The 21,084-nt window shown below is 39.7% G+C and overlaps 1 protein-coding gene across 3 annotated transcripts in view; it reads right to left on the bottom strand.

Moving 5' to 3' along the window:
• The window catches only part of LOC124596478 (nucleoprotein TPR), a 278,178-nt gene that overhangs the window by 28,347 nt on the left and 228,747 nt on the right, over positions 1 to 21,084 (bottom strand). For all 3 annotated transcript variants that reach the window (XM_047135622.1, XM_047135620.1, XM_047135621.1), the window contains one exon: positions 11,478 to 11,669. In XM_047135622.1, coding sequence (XP_046991578.1) covers positions 11,478 to 11,669 — 192 coding nt within the window. The remainder of the gene's footprint in view (positions 1 to 11,477; positions 11,670 to 21,084) is intronic.

The following is a 21,084-nucleotide window of genomic DNA, read 5'->3' as shown; positions in this document are numbered from 1 at the left end:
CAGCCATCAATTCCTGCCGATAAAGTGGTGGAACGTACGTCGAAAACTCTTGGTATTAGTGCAAGAACCGTAGTAAGTAAGGGAGTATTACTACAAAACTTGGAAGATCCTGAAGTGAGCCGTAATGATTACGAGCTGTCTGGATCAAATAATACATTTTTATCAACCCCGGGAAAGAAGAAAAAGCGGCCTAGTCCTATCACAGATTTAGATTCTTTCCAGACTGATGCAATTCGTAGGCATGTTTATGCTTACTACAGCAGAAAAGAGTACCCGACTGTAGCTAAGTTATTAATCTCTTTAAAAGAAAGTGAACTCTTCAGGGGTGGTAAAACATCATTAAAAATTGTGCTAAAAAATATGGGTTTCCGTTACAAAACGCTAGACGGACGCAAAGTACTGTTAGAGAGGGCACATATTGTTACCGCTCGTAGCATTTTCTTGCACAAAATTGTGGACAGAGACATTCATTCCATAATTTGGCTTGACAAAGCGTGGGTTAATGCCGGGGAAGCTGTCAGTAAATGTTGGACGGATAACACACCCAGCAGTAGCGGCCATCAGCCGACGGGAAGAGGAGCTAGATTAATTGTGGTCCATGCAGGCTCCTCCAGTGGTTTTGTCCCTGACGCACTTTTAGTTTTTAGATCAAAAAAGACTGGTGATTACCATGAAGATATGGATCACACACGATTTGTTGAGTGGTTCAGGAACCTTTTAAAACAATTTCCTGTCCCTACAACAATTGTAATGGACCATGCTCCATATCATTCGGTGATACAGAACAAAGCCCCAACCACAAATGATCGGAAAGAAGTTATGGTGCAGTGGTTACAGGCTCGAAATATTGCAGCGGATATGAGTATGACAAAGATTCTGTTATATTCTCTTGTTATAAAAAAATAAGTCTACGACACCTACATATGAAATAGACGAAATTGCCAAGGAGCAGGGTCATACTGTAATAAGACTGCCACCATATCACTGCCATATCAACCCTATTGAGTTAATATGGAGTGATGTAAAAATGTATGTAAGGAACAACAACAAGTCCTTTACAATAACAGAGGTGGAAAAGCTGTTGCGTGAAGCTCTTGTGACCGTGGATGCCGCCTCATGGAGAAAAAAAGTAGAGCACGTCGAGAAGCTTATACGAGCAGCACAGGCAGTAGAAGGCATTATCACTGGCCATGAACAATTAATGATTTGTCTTGCTGATGACGATGATGAAGACGGTTTTGGCGATGAATCGGACAACAGTGATGATGGCGAGCTGGATGGAATTGCGCCATTATCGTTGTAAATTGGTGAGTGAAAAATAACTAATATTGGTTATTTATTACAATCTCGGTTATTATTTATTTTGTAAACTATGTACATTATTGATTTTAAAGTACCAGTCGTCAGATGCTTGTTTTTTGTATTTCTTTGCTCCGTTATCGAAAGGGTGCGCATTGTTATGCTTTCACATGCGTTACTATACGGTTGTTTACTTCCTGTCATTGTAGTACAACCAAAAACGAGTTTTTATGTACACTGTAATTGCTCAAACGCTTGCATTTACGAGACGGGACGGAAAACTGTATCGTCTGCTGTGTGTATAGTGGCTGCTGTTGCAACATCGCTATTACAGTATAGCCAACCTAACTAGACAAAAAGCGAACTGTCAAGTGCAATGTCTCGCCGGCGGGGGTATATATATTTCAACTATGCTTGTGGCATAATCAATAGCATCGTAGATTGATAAGCGAATGGGGTGTTGGGCGACGGTTCAAGACCTGTTGATATGCAAAATTTTTTTGGCCAACTTGAACATCTAAATCATTTACTTTTTTTATTTATTTTTTTAGAAAAACACATGTCTTCTAGTTTCTAATTACATATCACATGCAAAATTCTGGTTTTCACTGCAAATACACATTCTTAATTGTCAAGATTCTATTAACGATTGTTAAAGATTTTGAAGTTAAGAAAATATTACACAATTAAATATTTTGGAGAAAAATGAAGAATCAAATACTCTTTGTTTGAATATGCCCATTGTTGTTTATGACAGATGTGGTCCCACACAAGCCACAGTGTTAACCATCATAGACACACTAACTTTCATGGCATCGAGCCCACTATACAAATGCTGAATTTTTAAAGTTGTCACCTTAACACTGCAACCTGAATCCAATTGAATTGATCTGTAGCCAAGTTAAGGGATTTTTCACGAGACATAACAAGACATTTAATCTGCCAAACATACTGGAACTAATGCATGAAGCTTTGTTACACGTCACATGGTTGAAATACAGAACAGTACATCATAAAAGAGGAGGAGGAAATGTGGACTTTTTGGTGGCTTGGGATTCTGTTGCCGATTGCCTTGCTAGCAACACAGCAGTACTGAAATATACCGTATTCCTTGAAGTCCGATATGAAAGGAGTTCAGAGATTACCAGATGACTGACTAATACCTTCAGTGGGCTCAATATTTAACTACATGGTGAAATCCCAGCAGAACACTTTTAAGCTGCACATTGCTGATCCAGAAAAATTAAGTCAGGAATTTTCATCACTCTTGGTTTTAATTACAGTACTATGTTAGCTAAGTTCGAAGGCATGTTATGTTCTCCGTCAGATCACCTAAGAAGCATTTCACCTGAGTTTTACCATTATTTTCTTGTGTTCAAAAATTAAATGACATTCAAGACTATATTGTTCTCTGCTCGTCTCTTTTTACATCCTTCCTACAACTGTTTACACCACTACAGGCTAGTTGGGCCAGGTGGCTGGCCAGTGCTCTCCAAGTTAAATGCGCTAATAAAGCAGTTATCCAGTAGTATCGCTGAATCTATGTATGCATAACGAAAGCATAAAATGTATCCTCATTATCGTACTTGATTGTACTCTAGACAGCTTGGCTTCCACTCCACCTGAAACAAAATCCAATATGGTTCCAGCAAACATGAAAGAATACATAATGTAATATTTACAAGAGGTTTATCCCTATGATGAACGGAGTATAAATGGTACTAATACGTAACAATAATGGATGGAAAATACATAAAATAAGGGAAAGACAACCACTTAGCTAGAGAGGGCTGGTTTGTGGTGCACAGAAAGACATAATAGAAAAACGGAACACTAGCTTTAAAGCTATTGTTCTATTCCGAGTGAAAGTACACACAACAACACAGACAACCAAATGTACATGATTGCAGTTGCAGCAAGTCTTGCTGCTACCTTCAGAGTGTGCACTTGAGTGTCTGTGCAGTTGTGTGAGAATCTGTGTACTCTCCTAGAAAAACAGAAAGGGCTCAAAAGACAGTATTAAATGTTTTCTATTATGTGTTTCTGTGTGCCACACACCAGTCCCCTGTATGTAAATTGTTGTCTTTCTCATATTTTACACATAAATACTATTACCACACTTCCAGTGGCAGCTAATGTCACCACCTCAACAACATATTCCTCGCGGCATTTTATACAAAACACCTTTTGACAGCTCGCCTCTGTAGCTGAGGTTACTAACACACGTGTGTGATTATTCTTGACTCTGAGGGAAGCCGATTTGCATTCCGGTAGTGGATGAAATTTTCACTATCAGTGGCAAGGGGAGGCGAAGTTGTGGGGTAAAGTTCCTTATCATCAGTCTTTGCGTCAGGGCTTGTGACATTGTTGATGGCGATATGTCTGTTGGATGGAGACATTAATCTTAGCAGCCTCCTTGGTGCTATTCACAAGAAGTAGGCTACGTTCAGGCCCTGGGGTTCACTCTCCCCTTTCATCCATAACACAAACCCAACCTTACACTGTACACTCATCACAGTAATCTACATGACATGGATACATACTTAAAGCTTCATGACAGGTTGCAGGAAGGCTAAGGTAAACCACCTCCATCAGGACCTTAAGCAGCACCTGCATCTGCTCCCCTTCTCTCATATCATGAATGTAGGACTCTTTAGTATTATCTTTTGACAGGATATATGAAAATGGTTGTAGAAAATAATACATTGTAACTCAGCTCTTTTTATCTACATCCACGTCTACATGGATATCCTGCAAAATCACATTTAAATGCCTGGCAGGGGGTTCATCGAACCACCTTCACAATAATTCTCCGTTCCTGCAATCTCAAACAGTACACCGAAAAAATGAACACCTATATCTTTCTTCGCAAGCTCTGATGTCTCTTATTTTATTGTGATGAATGTTTCTCCCTATGTAGGTTGGTGTCAACAAAACATTTTCTCATTCAGAGGAGAAAGATGGTGATTGAAATTTCACAAGAAGATCCCACCACAATGAAAAACGCCTTTGTTTTAATGATTCTACCCCAAATCCAGTATCATGTCAGAGACACTCTCCCCCCTATTTCTCGAAAACACAAACTGTTCTGCTCTTCTCTGAACTTTCTCGATGTACTCCATTAATCCTATATGGTAAGGATCCCACACCACGCAGCAGTAGTTCAAAACAGGATGGACAATCTCATAAGTATATCTGTTGAATCTTCTAAGTGTTCTACCAGTAAAACGCAGTCTTTGTATTGCCTTCCCCACATTTCGTATGTGTTCTTTCCAATTTAAGCTGCTCATAATTCTATTCTTAGGTATTTAGTTGAATTTATGGCCTTTAGATTTGCCTGATTTATAGCGCATCTGAAGTTTAACAGATTCCTTCTAGCACTCATGTAGGTGACTTCACACTTTTCATTATTTAGGGACAACCGACAACTTTGCACCATACAGATACCTTTTATAAATCTGTTTTTTTAATTTGTTTTGATCCTCTGATAACTTCACTAGACAATAAATGACAGCATCATCTGCAAGCAACCTAAGACAGCTACTCAGATTGCCTCCTAAATCGATTACATAGATAAGGAACAGCAGAGGGCCTGTAACACTACCTTGGGTAATGCCAGAGACTCTATGACTTTCTGTCAGTTACTATGAACTGTGACCTCTTGGAGAGGAAATCATGAGTCCTGTCACATAACTGAGACGATATTCTGTAGGCACACAGCTTGTAAGGTACAGTGTCTTAAACCTTCAAGAAATCTAGAAATACAGAATCAATTTGAAACCCCTTGTCAATTGCACTCAACACTTCATGTGAGCAATGAACTACTTCTGTTTCACAAGAATGATGTTTTCTAAATCAGTGTTGACTCTGTTCTCTTCATGGTAATTTATAATGTTCGACCCAATGTATGCTCCAAAATAATAGCTAATGATACAGGTCTATAATTTAGTGGATTACTCCTACTGACTTTCTTGACTATAGGAGTGACCTGTGAAACTTTCCAGTCTTTGGTTATGGATCTTTTGTCGAGCGAGCAGTTGCATATGATTTTTAAGTATGGAGCTATTGCATTAGCATACTCTGAAATGAACCTAACTGGTATACAGTCTGGACCAGAAGTCTTGCTTCTATTAAGCAATTTAAACCTCTTCACTGCTCTGAGGGTATCTACTTCCAATTTGCTCATATTGGCAACTGTTCTTGATTCAAATTCTGGAACATTTACTACTTCTTTGGTGAAGGAATATCAGAATGCTGTGTTTAGTAACTCTGTTTTAGCGGCACACTGCTGCACAGAGAGGACATTAACTGCGTCTTGCTGTAGCATACTTTACATACAATCAGAATCTCTCTGGATTTTCTGTCAGGTTTCGAGACAAAGTTTCATTGTGGAAACTATTATAAGCATCTTGCATTGAAGTCCATGCTACATTTTGAGCTTCTGTAAAAGATCGCCAATCTTGGAGGTTTTGTGTTCATTTCAATTTGGCATGCTTTTTTCGTTGTTTCTGCAACAGTTTTCTGACTCGTTTTGTGCACCAAGAAGGATAAGGTCTGTGGTTCATTAATTTATATGGTATAACTATCTCAACTGCTGTTGATACTATTTCTTTGAATTCAAGCCACACCTGGCCTACTCTTTCCAGTACATTGCTAACTTGGAAGGAGTGGAGGTAATCTCTCAGGGAGGCATCAAATAAATTTTCATCTTTTTTTTTTAGGTATATTTTTCATTTATTTTTGGAGGATTTGGGAGTTACAATATTCAGTCTCACTACGGCCCTGTGTTGGCTAATCCCTGTCTGTTTTGATGCTCGTTATTAGTTCAGACTTAACTGTTGCTAAGAGGTCAAGCGTGTTTTCACAACAGTTTACTATTTGAATGGTCTCATGGGCTAACTGCTCGAAATAATTTTCAGAGAAAGCGTTTAGCACAGTTTTGGATGGTGTTTTATGTGTATCGCCAGATTTAAACACACATTTTTACCAACACATTGAGAGTAAATTTAAATCACCACCAACTATAGTTGTATGAGTCAGTTACGTGTTTGAAATTAACTTCAAGTTTTCTTTGAACCTTTCAGCAACTGTATAATCCGAGTTGGAAGGTCGGTAAAACGATCCAATTATTATTTTATTCTGGTTGCCATGAATGACCTCTACCCTTACTAACTCTCAGGATCTGTATCTACTTCAATTTCACAACAAGATAAACTACTTCTAACAGCAACACATCACTACCAACTTTGTTTAGCCTATCCCTTCTGTAACACTGTTGGGTCATTTGCAAAAATTTTGGTTGAAGTTATTCCAGTTTTAGCCAGCTTTCAGGTGTAAGGATTTGAGCATCAGTGCTTTCTATTAGTACCTGGAGTCCTGGTACTTTCACAACACAGCTATTACAATTTACAACTGTTATACCAATGGCTCCGGGGATCAATGTTCTTACTGTGTTTGACTTGAATCCTTTGAGACTGAAGCCCTTTTGTGTTTCCTCGAGACCTTCTAACCTAAAAAGCCACCCAGTCTATACCACACAGCCCCTGCAACCTGTGCAGTCGCATCTTATGTGTAGTGGACTCCTGGTCTACTTAGCAGAACCTGAAACCCAACAAACTTTCTTGCCCTCCTTGGGAGCCATGTCCCCAAGTGGCCCCGTAATACGCCTAGCATTGGAGTTCCCCACAACCAGTAGTTCCACCATCAGTGATTGCCCAGATCTTCTAGGCTGAGAGGTTTCCTCTGAAACAGGACAAATGACTGCATCTGGCTGAGGGACAGAGTCAGCCACAGACAGCACCTGAAACGTGTTTGTGTCAGACTAACCAGTTGACCATGGGTGAAGTGTCAACCACAGAGCAAGTAGTAACTGGGCTGGCCCCCAGTGCGGACCAAACGGTGGACTCAGATCTGCTGGATTTCCATTGGATCCCCACAGCCAGCCCACAGCAATGCCGCCCATCCACTGCAGCTTCAAGCTGTGTAATCAAAGCTCTCACAGACTGTAGCTAAGAGTGAAGTGTCACTAACATGACTCTCACATCCGCACGCAGCAATCACAGTCCCTATCCATACACAACATAACACAGACAAATAAAGGACTATCAACACGCACTATGGAATTCTACTGTAGACACTGACAAAAATGCAAGAACTGTGTCTAACAAATTAGATTAACATGCAGAGATTCAAAAACTAAATTATCAGAGCACTCAAGCGAGACTAAATAATTCTCTCCTGATTAGGAACTTTTAAAAGTCACGAAATTGGTTACTCTCTGACACAAACGAGAGAGCTGTGTCTATTAAAAATTAAATAAACGCGCAAAAATTAAAGAAACTAAACTACCAAAGCACACAGATGAAACTATACAATTCGCACTTGGTTAGAAACTCGTAAAATCTCACAAAATTGGTTACTTCCCTGTTGCTGCTTCTGTTTCGGCTGGCTGCTGCTGTAGGGAAACATTAATATTTTCTATCTGGAGTTGTCAATTACATATCAATATTTTATCCATCTACTGAAAAATTGCTTCTTGGCATTATTTTGTCACAAATCATGAATGAAAATGAGATTGTTTTTAATTATAAGAATAGCTTCCTATAAGAAAGGCTGAATATAATCTTTTATTAAACCTATGATTAGCATGTCAAGCTATCATAAACAGAAGAAGCAACTGGAGCATTATGAGACGTTCAGGCGAGATCCACCCCTTACGTGCAGAGAAATCTTCAGTGCTGAAGATATCGGCCACCAGAATAGTTTCTTTTCTAATTTTTTTCTTTTTTTCCATGTAATATCACTGTGATAATGTAAGCACATGGGGTCTGTAAACATTTCTTTGTAATGTATTCCAGCTCCATATATTTAAAGTAACTAGCATATTACTTTTTCCTTTTGACATTTACACTACTTTTACTTTTAGTTTCCAACAGACTATTTTGTTGTTAAACTACCTTTTTCAGTATGGAAATAGGTATCTTTCAACTCTGTGCAAATGCAGCACATATTGTATTATGAAACCCAACTTTTTTAGCAATTTTTACGTTTGCTTCCTTTGAAAGTGTCTCCTTATCTCTCTCCATCAAAATCGATTCATAAACTTGAATGACTACATAGCACAGCACAGCACTTATGAAATATTTACTCAGAATGTTACACACAGTATAGTTTATGTTATATTGGCAGTGGGAGGAGATAATGCACTAGTGACACAAATAGTTTTCACTTTTAACAACTTCTATTGATTCAGCACTAGAGTGTCCACGGCGCAAGAAAGTGGACCTCTATGTATTGTGCGGTGTAGCGATATTTACTCATCAAGAGGCAGCACTGATTGTCTTTCTGTTCCTGGAGTGAAGATGTGGCTGGGCAGTGGCTCACACTATGTAGGCACCCTATGTAAAGTTGCTGCCCAAGCCTGTATCAGGTTGCAAAATCTGGCACCAGTCAGTTGATTAAATTTGTCCTTTACAATACACGTTTTGCTGTAACAATAGATAACTACTCCATTCTAAAGCCAGTACATCTTTGGTGTCAAGTAATCTGTGCTGGAGACCAGTCCACCCAGAGGTGTTGACGAGGAGCATCCTCATTAGCGGCCAGGCTGTCAGCATCACCGAGCAGTGCAAGATGGATGGAAAGGACTGTGTAAACGTTTTGAAAGTGCTGCACTGAGCTGTGCTGTTTTTTTTTTTTTTTTTTTTTTTAAATGGAAGTACAGCGTTCTATGTCATCGTTCAAGTTTAAGACGCAGATTGTTATGGAGAAAGATAAGAAGCCACTTTCGAAGGAAGCAAAAGTAAAAATCCCTGAAAAAGTTGGGTTTCATAATGCAAACGAGCTGCCAATTGGTTGTTGGGTATAGTGGAACTAGTAAAGCTGCCCAGCTTGTCTTTGATGCCAACAATACCGATGATATATGCTTGTAGGATTGCATGAAGGACTAAGTCAGCTCAACTGAATGACACAGACACTTTGTGGAAACGGTACATGAACTCTGTTAAGTACACTTTCAGCACGAGAGCGTACACTCCATTAGTTTTCTGTTTTATGCCGAGTAGAATCTTCACTGTGTTTATGTATGATATATTCAGAGGTTCTTGGCTAACGCAGCTTGAGTTAATATGTACTGTGCTATGATGGCGTTATCAGCACAGTGATTGAGGCTGCAAACTGTTGTGCACTGTAGGAGCAGGAACACTGTGCACCTTTTCTGAACCTTGCATGGCTCTTGCAGCTGTTTCAAGTTACACTTTGACATTGCAGTCTGTACTGTGGTTGGAGATTGTACTTTTCGTTGTTGTTGTTGTTGTTGTTATGGTAACAGTCAATACAAATATGGGGAATTCTTTAAAATGCTTCGCAATTGTGACTATTTTGCTACAGGTGTGTGTGAGGTGAGCACCAGCACTATGGTCAATGTGTGTGAGTGTGTGTGTGTGTGTGTGTGTGTGTGTGTGTGTGTGTGTGTGTGGGGGGGGGGGGGGGGGGGGGGTCACTGATCGTATAATAAGGTTTTCTTTGGAGACGAGCATATCGTGGGCGTCTAAACTGTAATTAACTTTTGTACTAACTGGCTGTTTGCTGATCAGGATATGAAACATTTTGTTCAGGGTATGGAACATTTTGTTTGGCCCAACTGTTTTTAATGTATACAGATGATTGTGTTTCCAAAATTTATGGCTCATTTTCCACGATTAAATTAAATGCATTTGGAAATACAATTTGAACAACATATTGTTTAAAAAGTCTATCAAAGTGTCACTCTGCACTTACTATACCCAAAGCCCGTTCAAAACACCCAGTAAAACAAGCTGATAATTTTAATGGGTCGCCAAGACATGAATTTAATTAAGAAATGGAAGTGATACTATAGACTTGCCACAGGAGTGATCGAGCTGAACACTTTATTGTTAAATGGTTGTGAAAGAGAAGATGTGACTTACCAAACGAAAGCGCTGGCAGGTTGACAGACACACAAACAAACACAAACATACATACAAAATTCTAGCTTTCGCAACCAACAGCTGCTTCATCAGGAAAGAGGGAAGGAGAGGGAAAGACGAAAGGATGTGGGTTTTAAGGGAGAGGGTAAGGAGTCATTCCAATCCCGGGAGCAGAAAGACTTACCTCAGGGGGAAAAAAGGACAGGTATACACTCGCATACACACACATATCCATCCGAACATACACAGACACAAGCAGACATTTGTAAAGGCAAAATTTAAATGGTCTTTAAATATGTCTGCTTGTGTCTGTATGTGTGGATGGATATGCGCGTGTGTGCGAGTGTATACCTGTCCTTTTTTCCCCCTAAGGTAAGTCTTTCCGCTCCCGGGATTGGAATGACTCCTTACCCTCTCCCTTAAAACCCACTTCCTTTCGTCTTCCCCTCTCCTTCCCTCTTTCCTGATGAGGCAACAGTTTGTTGCGAAAGCTTGAATTTTGTGTGTATGTTTGTGTTTGTTTGTGTGTCTATCGACCTGCCAGCGCTTTTGTTCGGTAAGTCACCTTATCTTTGTTTTTATATATAATTTTTCCCACGTGGAGTGTTTCCTTCCATTATATATATATATATATATATATATATATATATATAAAAAGTACCACCACACCTGTATCTTGAGAATGTCTTTATTGTCTCACAATACTAATTTCTGTGGCACATTACCGCCATCCTTAGGTCCATTGCCAAAAGAGTCTTAGATGTCCTTGGCACATTTATTGTGGAGTCCTTGTTACTAGTACACATGGGCTAGCTTCCCTTAAGGGTCTCTACTCGACACCGTGCCAAGTAGTGACTCCTGAGGAAAACTGGTCCATGTGCACTAGTAACAAGGACACCACAATAAACGCACTACGGAAATCTAATACTCTTTTGGCAGTGGGCCTGAGGATGGCGGTAAAGTGGTGCCGAAACTAGTATTGTGAGACAATAAAGACATTCTCAAGATACAGCTGTAGTAGCACTTTTTATCATATAGTCACGGAAGATCTTGAATGGTTGGAAAATAAGATAACTCACTACCGATTAGTGTCCAGTTTTGATAAAATATTGAAAGAAATAATGCATGGATAAATTGCTGTGGCTCTTCATGTCATGCAACTTTAAACCCAAAAATTTTCTTTAGGTACAGAAGGAAATCTCTAACAAAGACAAAAGAGGCGTTACCAACCTAAAATATCACCCGCATTTGAACTATCCTGTGTCTCCCCCTCGCCTGCTTCTTCAACTGAAACATCTGTGACTGAGATGACAGGAATGACAGTACTACTGCTGCTGCTGCTTCCGTCAGGTGGCTGCTGCTGATCTGCATCCCCTCCACTCTGGCCAACTTCACCTGACGTCTCAACACCTGTGTTGTCACCTATAAAAATGAAAGCAATGATGAAATTGTGTAGTTCAACTTTTATCAATGCAGAAATTTGGTCAACTGTCTAAAATACAACTTACCTTTTCAAGAACAATTAAGCACAAAACTATGATGTTTAACACATACATTAACAACACAATTCCGTACATTTAACAAATAAAATAAGAAAGTGAGACAATAATGCAACTCCAGAAAATAAAATTCGGACTGTTTATATTATACCATATGAAAGTGAAATATAGATTCTACCGAGAGATAAAGAAAGAAGACCACAGTTAGAAGAAATGAGGTATTGGTAAGAACAATAGCATACACAAAATGTAAGGGACTGTACCTATATATAAATTGTCTGTGTGTGTGTGTGGGGGGGGAGGCACATTTTTGAGGGGTGGTAACATACAGACATAACTCCGGCACTTGTGGAGCAATTTCAACCAAACTTTGTACACACAGAACTCATAATTTGTATAATTACTTGTATACAAGTGTTGTGTGGGTAATATACCTCTACTGCCCCTAGGCTGCCAAAATATAAGTTTAACAAGTCATAGCGGTAAAATACTGACACTTCACCACCACCTTCTCTGAACTACGCAAATGGCAGTTACTCTTACAACACAGCCTCCGCTCCCATATTCGTCCTGGCCTCAATCTCTGGTAACCCATTGTCCCTGCACTCTTCACCCAACAGTTCCTCTGCTAACTCCCCATTTACGGCCCCATGTCACCTTCAACTTGTGCCTCTCCCATCGGCTCCTACAACTGTGATTACAAGCACAGCCACTTACCTGCATCCATTCCGTCTCACATTCCTAGCTGCAAACTGGCTGGCTCCCTCCGAGCCACCTGTCACCCAACCTCAATACCTCTCCCTGCCTCCTGCCTCTATCCCCCTTTACCCATTCCACCCAAAACAACATAATCCACCTGCCAAAATACAGCACTGGCACTGTGCGCCCAGCCGGCACCATGTAGGGTGTTTGTGTTTGTGTTTGTGTGTGTGTGTGTGTGTGTGTGTGTGTGTGTGTGTAGCTCTAACAGGCTTACTCCACGAGCTATCAAGTTTTCTTCCTTTCTGTGTATGCCTATCAACGGCACACCACTTCCGCTTTTCGGTGAATGGTCATCTTTCATCCAGAAGTATTTATATTCCACGAGATATTGATAGTAGTAGGTTTTTTAAGGCAGTAAAGTAACTTATGATGGCCAAAATAGAGGGTATATAACGTGTAGACTGGATATGGCAAGAAAACTGCACCTGAAGAAGAGAAATTTGTTAACATCAACTACAGATTCAAGTAATAAACTAAGCCACAGAGAACAATGTGTTAGTGTTGCCCTGTGTAAAATTAAGGAAGAAATTGAAGCTGTTGAGAGACACAGGTATACCATTATGTCTATAGAAGATTAATATTCCTGACAGTTGTGAAGTTAGTATTAATGAAGCAGAAAAGCTTTGGCTGTTAGTTGTCACCAGGTAAGGCTGGTGAGAATGACAATGAGCAAAACACAAGGTAGTGTAAGAATAGGAGGAATGATGTCCAACACATTGAGTATTAAAAATGGAGTGTGACAAAGGGATGTATTGGCATGTCTTCTCTTTAATGCCGCTCTGGAGAAGGTGATGAGAAACACAAACCTTCTGAACAGAGGAACAATCTTCTATAAATCGGTGCAGATACTGGGCTACGCAGATGACATAGATATAACAGCAAGCACCCAAAAAGCAATGGAAGAGACGTTTACAGCTCTTGAACAGGGCAGTAGGAACATGGGGTTAATTATTAATGAACAAAAAACAAAATATATGGCAGCTGGAACAAATGTAATAACAAAGGGCAATTATACATTTGAGAGAGTTGAACATTTCAAGTATCTGGGCTCGACAGTTACACATCTAAATGATACCTCCCTTGAAATTAAGCAGAGATTAATACTGGCCAACAGAGCCTATTTTGCCCTAACAAGACTTCTATCCCCAAGGCTCCTGGCTCGTACCAGGAAATTAACTATGTATAAATCACTTATACGACCAGTGCTTACAGATGCCTCTGAAGCCTGGACATTAACAGCTAAAGACATTGAAACACTGGATGCATTCAAAAGAAAGGTACTTAGACGAATTATCAGCCCAATCTGTGAAAGAGGAAGATGGAGGAGGAGATACAACCATGAGCTGTATACCATATACAAAGACCATCCCATCAGAGGATAGTGAAATCATCCAGACTGAGGTGGGCGGGACATGTGGCTTGCATGAATGATACAGAAGTACCAAAAAGAACATTACAAGGAAAACCAGGAGGGCAGAGAGGACGTGGTCGACCAAGAGCCAGATGGGAAGATGGAGTAATCGAAGATCTTAGGAAGATGGGCTATAGAAACTGGAGAGTACTGGCAAAGGATCGAGAGAGATGGAAGGAAATTGTAGAAGAGGTCAAGGCTCATCATGAGCTGTAGAGCCAAGAAAGAAGAAGAAGAAGAAGTTAGTTGTCACCAGCAAAGTGGTAAGTACCAGTAGGTGCACTAGAAATACACCTAAATGTGGAAGGTGCAGAAGACATTGGGCACAAGTTTCATGTGCATGAGTCAGCATTAGACATTCCGTACAATCGCTTGGTTGAAATTTTCTAATACAGCATAAGGTTAAGTTCCACTGTGTGGGAAAAGTGTTGAGAATACAAATGGAAGACATACGCTTAATAGTAGAAGTGGAAACTATTAGTTATGGGTTTGAGATAGAATAGGAGTCCCAGGGAAAATAAGGCCATGGAAGGGAAAGATAATGATGTTAAAAGTGGATGGTAAATTACTAAGATATCATGTAAGGAAATTGATATCCTGAAACAGGAGATTACACATTTGGCGTGCATACCAGAGTACAAAACAGCAGGTGCACAGTGAGGGTAATGAATCTGTTAGAGGACGAAAGTTCAGATTAGTGGCTGAAGAAATGGTGCAACTAGTGAAAGTATTTGAAGTAAAAGATAATAAAGAATCATGGCAAAGACAGGAAGCAGTATTGGTGCTTTATAAAAACAACCAAGAGTTTATCACTTAAATGTGTGTCCGAAAACTGCAATGGTGGAGAGTAAAACCGAGTACAGAGACGGAACATATCTACCGAGCAGCTTCAGTTGCCAGAGACTGCAGTCGTGTGTGTGTGAGTTGTGTTGGCATTAGTGTGTGTTCTACCGAGCAGCCTCAGTTGCCAGAGACTGTAGTCTGTGTGTGTGTGTGTGTGTGTGTGTGTGTGTGTGTGTGTCTGCATTAGAGAGAGAGAGAGAGAGAGAGAGAGAGAGAGAGAGAGAGAGAGAGAGAGAGAGAGAGAGTGTGTGTGTGTGTGTGTGTGTGTGTGTGTGTGTGTGTGTTTTGTCATCTAATTTTGATGAAGGCCTTACTGGCTGAAAGCTATATTTGTGAAATTCTTTTTGTTGTGCCTATCTGTGACTCAGCATCTCTGCTATAAGGTGAGTAGTAATATTGCTACATTCCATCCTGGATTCTCCATTGTTTGATTTTTATTAAGTAATAAACTGTTACATACATCCACAGTGAGCGTAGGATGCTGATAGCACTGGAACATGCAGAGAAGGGGGTGAACACAAGATCATACAAGATACCAGGAACACTGAAAGCAGTCTTAAAGGAGCAAATTGAGCAAATGCTGAAAGGCAATACAACTGTTGAACACAAGAGTGCATGGCACGTGCCATTACTGTTGGTTCCAAAAAGAGAGATGCCAGTGGCAAACACCAGTAGAGTGTCATAGTGGACTACAGGCAGTTAAATGATAATACAGTGGGTGATGCATTACTGCTACCTAATATCTCAGATGCTTGGAACCACTTAACACAGGGAAATTACTTTTCTATACTAGATCTTGCAAGTGGTTACCATCAAATACTGACGGACAAAAAAGATACAGAGAAAAGCATGTTCAGCTCGAACTACCAGCACTACAAGTATAATCAAACACCAATGGGACCAAAAGGAGCTCCAAGATGTATTTAGCTGTTAGTGGACACAGTTTTGACTGTGTGTTCAAGGAGCAGAATTTTTTTTTTTCTTTTCTTTTTCCTTTTTTTTAATCTAGACAATGTAGTATGCTATGGAAGAAACTTGCAGCAGCATAACGAGACGCTCAGAGAAATGTTTCACAGACTGAGAGCATAATTCAATGATGCAACTGGTTAAGTGTGAGTTCTTAAGGAAAGGTGTTACCTGCTTAAGTCATTCCATTACGAACATGAGACTCTTACCAAAGATGCCAAAGGTGGAAACAGTAAAGTTCTTTCTTCAACCAAGAATGACCGAAGAATGGAAAGAGTTCTTGGGGTAAGTAGGGATTATTGAAGATTTATAGGAAATTATAGCAAAATTGTGAAGCCACTTCATGAACTATTAAAGAAAGGAACGGAATATGAATGGGACGGAAGACAAAACAATGCTTTTGAGGAACTGAAGGAGATATTGGTTCATTCACCACTACTTCCGTATCCAGACTGTGAGAAGCCATTCACAGTGCAACAGATGTGAGTAATGAAGCTTTGGATGCAGTTTTGTCACAAAGCAAGAAAGTTGGCAAGGATTTCCCCAACATTTAAGTATCGACATCATTGAACAACACAGAATAAAACTACAGTACAACAGAAAAACAACAGCTGGTCATGATATGTGCAGTGAAGCAGTTCTGATTATATGTAAATGGACAAATATTTATGGCGGAAACACACCACAGCTCTTTATAGAGTGAAGGATCTAAGTTTGAGTCTCCTGAAACAGACACCAATTCAAAAAGTTACAATTACAAGGTATCAGAGAGGCTGGATAGTAATGCGGATGCTCTTAGTAGGGTAAGGTCCACATAACAGAAGTATGGAGACGGGAAACAGATAATTCACAAAAATAGTGATGTAGGAACAGAGCAAAGCTCTGTAGTGGAAGCAAGCAGGGAGAGTAATCGCACAAGTGTGTGACAACTGCAAGTAATACCAGAATCGGTAATGAAAGCTGGTAGTAAAGCAGAAATTAGTCTTCAAGAGAAGGAGTATATATTAAGAGAGATGCACAATAATTCATTAGGATGACATGATACTCAGGACTTTGTCCAGAAGTGTCTGTCATGCCAAAGAAATAAGTATACTCAAGCAAAAACAAAAATGCTTTGGGTAATTATCCACAGCTGGGACAGTGTTTGAAATGTGTTCAATGGACATAGTGGGTCTTTTACATATGCCAAGTACAAATGTGTGGTTTCAGCTCTCTGAGACTGCAGACGCGTGTGAAAGGTGTGTGTGTGTGTGTGTGTGTGTGTGTGTGTGTGTGTGTGTACATACTGCTGACAAAGACCTTTATGGCCGAAAGCTGCAATTGTGTGAATCTTTTTGTTGTGCCTATCGTGACTCAACATCTCCGCTATATGGTAAGTAGCAACTTTCCTTCTCTGGTAATGTTATAAGTAAGAGATATACACGTTAACTTTTCAGTATGATTTGAGTAAGTTTACACTATCAGCCCAGACAGAAAGATAAGATGCAGACAATAGCTGAAGCATTTATGAAACACACACTATTAAGATATGGGAATCCATTAATTCTTTTAACAGATCATGAATCAAATTTCTTGAATGATGTTATCAAATAGTGTGTAAATTGCTGAGAACTGAGCAAACAGAGACCACAGCTTACCCTCCAGCAACTAATGGCACAAGGGAGCAAAGCCACCAGACACTGGTTGAATATTTAAGACATTTTTTTGTCAAGTGAGTACAATATGCAATTTTTGTGTTTAAAACACCACATGTGCACTCCATTCAAACTAATGTACGGTAGAAAAGCAAACATACCAGGAATATTGCAACAAGAGTCAACACGGTAAGTTATGATTATGAATCATATGCAAACAAATTATGAGCTAGAATGCACTGGAAGCATGCAGGAGAGGGGAGGGGGGAATAGAGAGAGAAGGAATATAAAAAATAAGAGAACCAGAATCAACACAACAATAACTGATAAGAAACAGGTGTGGATGTGTTTACAGTGCGCCAATCGCAAACAACATTGTCATGCACAGTTCCATTGTTGTTTTACAATAGCAAGCCCCTATCTATTCCCGCACTATTGTTCCAGCTAGCACAGTGAGAAGTTGTGTTGTCAAAGGTCCACGTGAGCTACAGTAATTTAAAATAAACTGGGAGTTTGTCATATTCGTGTACAAAGTACGCAACGTGCCCAGTCTTTTAAGCAATTTTTCCTTCACTTTTCTTTCGTTCCTTTTTAATCAAATCAAAAGGTAACACGTAACAAGCAGGTATATCACTGTGCAGGTAGAGATCAAAGGTGACAGACAACAAGCTTGGTTCATTACTCAACGAGGATCCCGATTCAGATTCTGATCAAAATGATTTAGATAATGACTGAAGAGCCACTCTCCACTGGTGTTGGTTGTTTTTTTTTTTGCAAAACCTATAAATGTAATAAAATATGTTCTAATGTGACATGGAAAAAAAACAGAAAGATTATTGTAAAAATATTCCGTGGGGCTACACGTGCTGCCAGAGGGGTCACGAGTGAAACAGAGGCTTTATGGGCAATACTTAGCCTGTAAATGATTGATGAAATTGTAAAATACACGAACATATACATTCAATCTAAGAAAGAATGTGTACAATATTCCAGAGAAAGGGACATTAAGGAAACCACAAGGTGTGAAATAATGGCATTGTTGGGACTGCTGTATCTGATTGGAACTAAGAAAGCAAACCACACAAATGTCATTGAACAGTGGACAGCAGATGGTACTGGTATGGAGATCACGAGAGCTGTGATGAGCTACAGAAGATTTCTGTTCCTTTTACGATGTATCCGTTTTGACGATAAGAGTATAAGGCAAGAAAGAAGAGTAACAGATAAATTTGCTGCAATAAGGCAAACACTGAATGTCTTTGAGGTGAACTGCAAGAACACATAGTGTAGGACAGTTTGTGACAGCAGACAAAAAGTTGCAAGCTTTCTGGAGTCACAGTTGTTTTGCTCAGCATATCCCAAACAAACCAGTGAAGTACAGCATAAAGATTTTTTTTGTTTTAGCAGATACTAAAACATTCTTCACTAGCAATATTGAAGTATATTGTGGAAAAGAACCTAAAGGACCACACAATGTTTCTAATTCTCCCTGCGATATTGTAGGAATGCTAGTACTCAGACTGAAGGCTCAGGAAGAAACACTACAATGGATAACTGGTACACTAGCTGTTCCTTAGCCAACTTCCTTTTGAAAAAGTGACTAACATGCATTGACACATTGAGAAAAAACAAACGCGAGATTCCACAAGAATTTTTACCTGGGATATCGACTCCTCCTTATTTGGTTTTCAGAATGATATGACTCTAGTTTTGTATGTGCCAAAACAAAACAAGGCAGTTATATTACTTTCAATTGTGCGTGATTTTGGAACCATTGACACAGTTACAGGTAAATCAGAGATAGTTTTGGATTAGAATATGACAAAGGTAGGACTCGACGAAGTCGATCAATTGGGAGGTGGCTATTCCGTCGCATGGGTGACAAGAATATGGCGATTGGTTGTATTCTATGCTCAAATGTATATAGCAGGAATCAATGTTCAAATAATTTTTCATGCAAATGAGGCAAATCCAAGAAAGAAGAGAAGAATTTTCTTGAAAGATTTAGCACTCTCTCTCATGAAGCCTCAACTAGTGGAAAGAGGTAATATTCTTTCACTTTCTGCCAACATTGCAACTTTCCTCATGAAATACAAAGATCAATGTGTTGAAAGAATTGAAAGGCCTACCACCAAGAAAAGAGGTCAGCGCGTGACATGGGCACGAGTAAGAAACACAACTACCACCATAAGGTGTAACTCATGTCATAGCTTTGTTTACAAAGGATATGTAAAACCAGTCCACACATGTGAAGTGTAAAGCATTTCCTGAAAATGCGCAAGACAATTCACTGTGTAGATGGAAGAAACTTTGTGATAACTGATACTTCTTCAGTATATAAATCCTCTGTCCTCTTATATTGCAATGAAAGCGTGTTCTTGTACAGTATGTGCTTAAAAAAGTGTTGGAATAGATTGATATGCCGGCTGCAGTAATAGAATTATATGAAAGTTTCTTATTTGTTTAACCAAATAGTAAAATAGTGATGTAATTACAAGTTTTTTTGTATTGTTGTTTAAATAAACTAAAATTAAACTGTCATTTAGCTAATACACATTTCCCTTGGGAGCATAATGACAGCTTTTAACTGCGTATGTACATAGTATGCCGCGCGCCCGCTCATGTTAGAAAAATAGGTGCACCTGCTTGAGGGTTAAGGCAGGTGACAACTTGTTGCTCTTCACTTATTCAGTAAGACATTGCAAGTCTTGAAAGCCAGATTCACAATGGGGAGGGCCATATGGAGTAGTAAGCATAGACATTCCAAACATAATAATAAAGATTACAAGAAGCAAAGGTGCGTGCAAAAAGATTATAACAGAACTTTTAATTTCTGGTATTACACATGCAGAGAGAATGTCTCTCCTGTCCCTCCTAACAGTAATCACAACACTACACGGAATTTCCACACAAATGGCGACAGATTCTCAAGCGACTTTATGATAATTTAGGGCAGTGGCTCCTAACCTTTTTTAGACTAATACCCGAATGCAACAAGCAGACATTAGCTAGCCCCTCCCCCCCCCCCCCCCAACCACAACCACAACCACCTGTCACCCCCCCCCATATATATATATATATATATAACAAAGATGATGTGACTTACCAAACGAAAGCGCTGGCACATCGATAGACACACAAACAAACACAAACATACACACAAAATTCTAGCTTTCACAACAAACGGTTGCCTCGTCAGGAAAGAGGGAAGGAGAGGGAAAGACGAAAGGATTTGGGTTTTAAGGGAGAGGGTAAGGAGTCATTCCAATCCCGGGAGCGGAAAGACTTACCTTAGGGGGAAAAAAGGACGTGTATACACTCGCACACACACACACACACACACACACACACACACACACACACACACACACACATATCCATCCACACATATACAGACACAAGCAGACATATACAGAGGCAAAGCGGAAAGCTCCCGGGATTGGAATGACTCCTTACCCTCTCCCTTAAAACCCACATCCTTTCGTCTTTCCCTCTCCTTCCCTCTTTCCTGATGAAGCAACCATTGGTTGCGAAAGCTAGAATTTTGTGTGTATGTATGTGTTTGTTTGTGTTTTTATCGACCTGCCAGCGCTTTCGTATGGTAAGTCACATCATCTTTGTTTTTAAATATATTTTTCCGGCGTGGAATGTTTCCCTCTCTCTCTCTCCCCCTCCCTCTCTCTCTCTCTCATATATATATATATATATATATATATATATAT

Source organism: Schistocerca americana, chromosome 2 (assembly GCF_021461395.2).
Source record: "Schistocerca americana isolate TAMUIC-IGC-003095 chromosome 2, iqSchAmer2.1, whole genome shotgun sequence".
In the NCBI taxonomy this organism is placed as follows: domain Eukaryota; kingdom Metazoa; phylum Arthropoda; class Insecta; order Orthoptera; family Acrididae; genus Schistocerca; species Schistocerca americana.
This window is presented reverse-complemented; position numbering and strand designations above follow the sequence as displayed.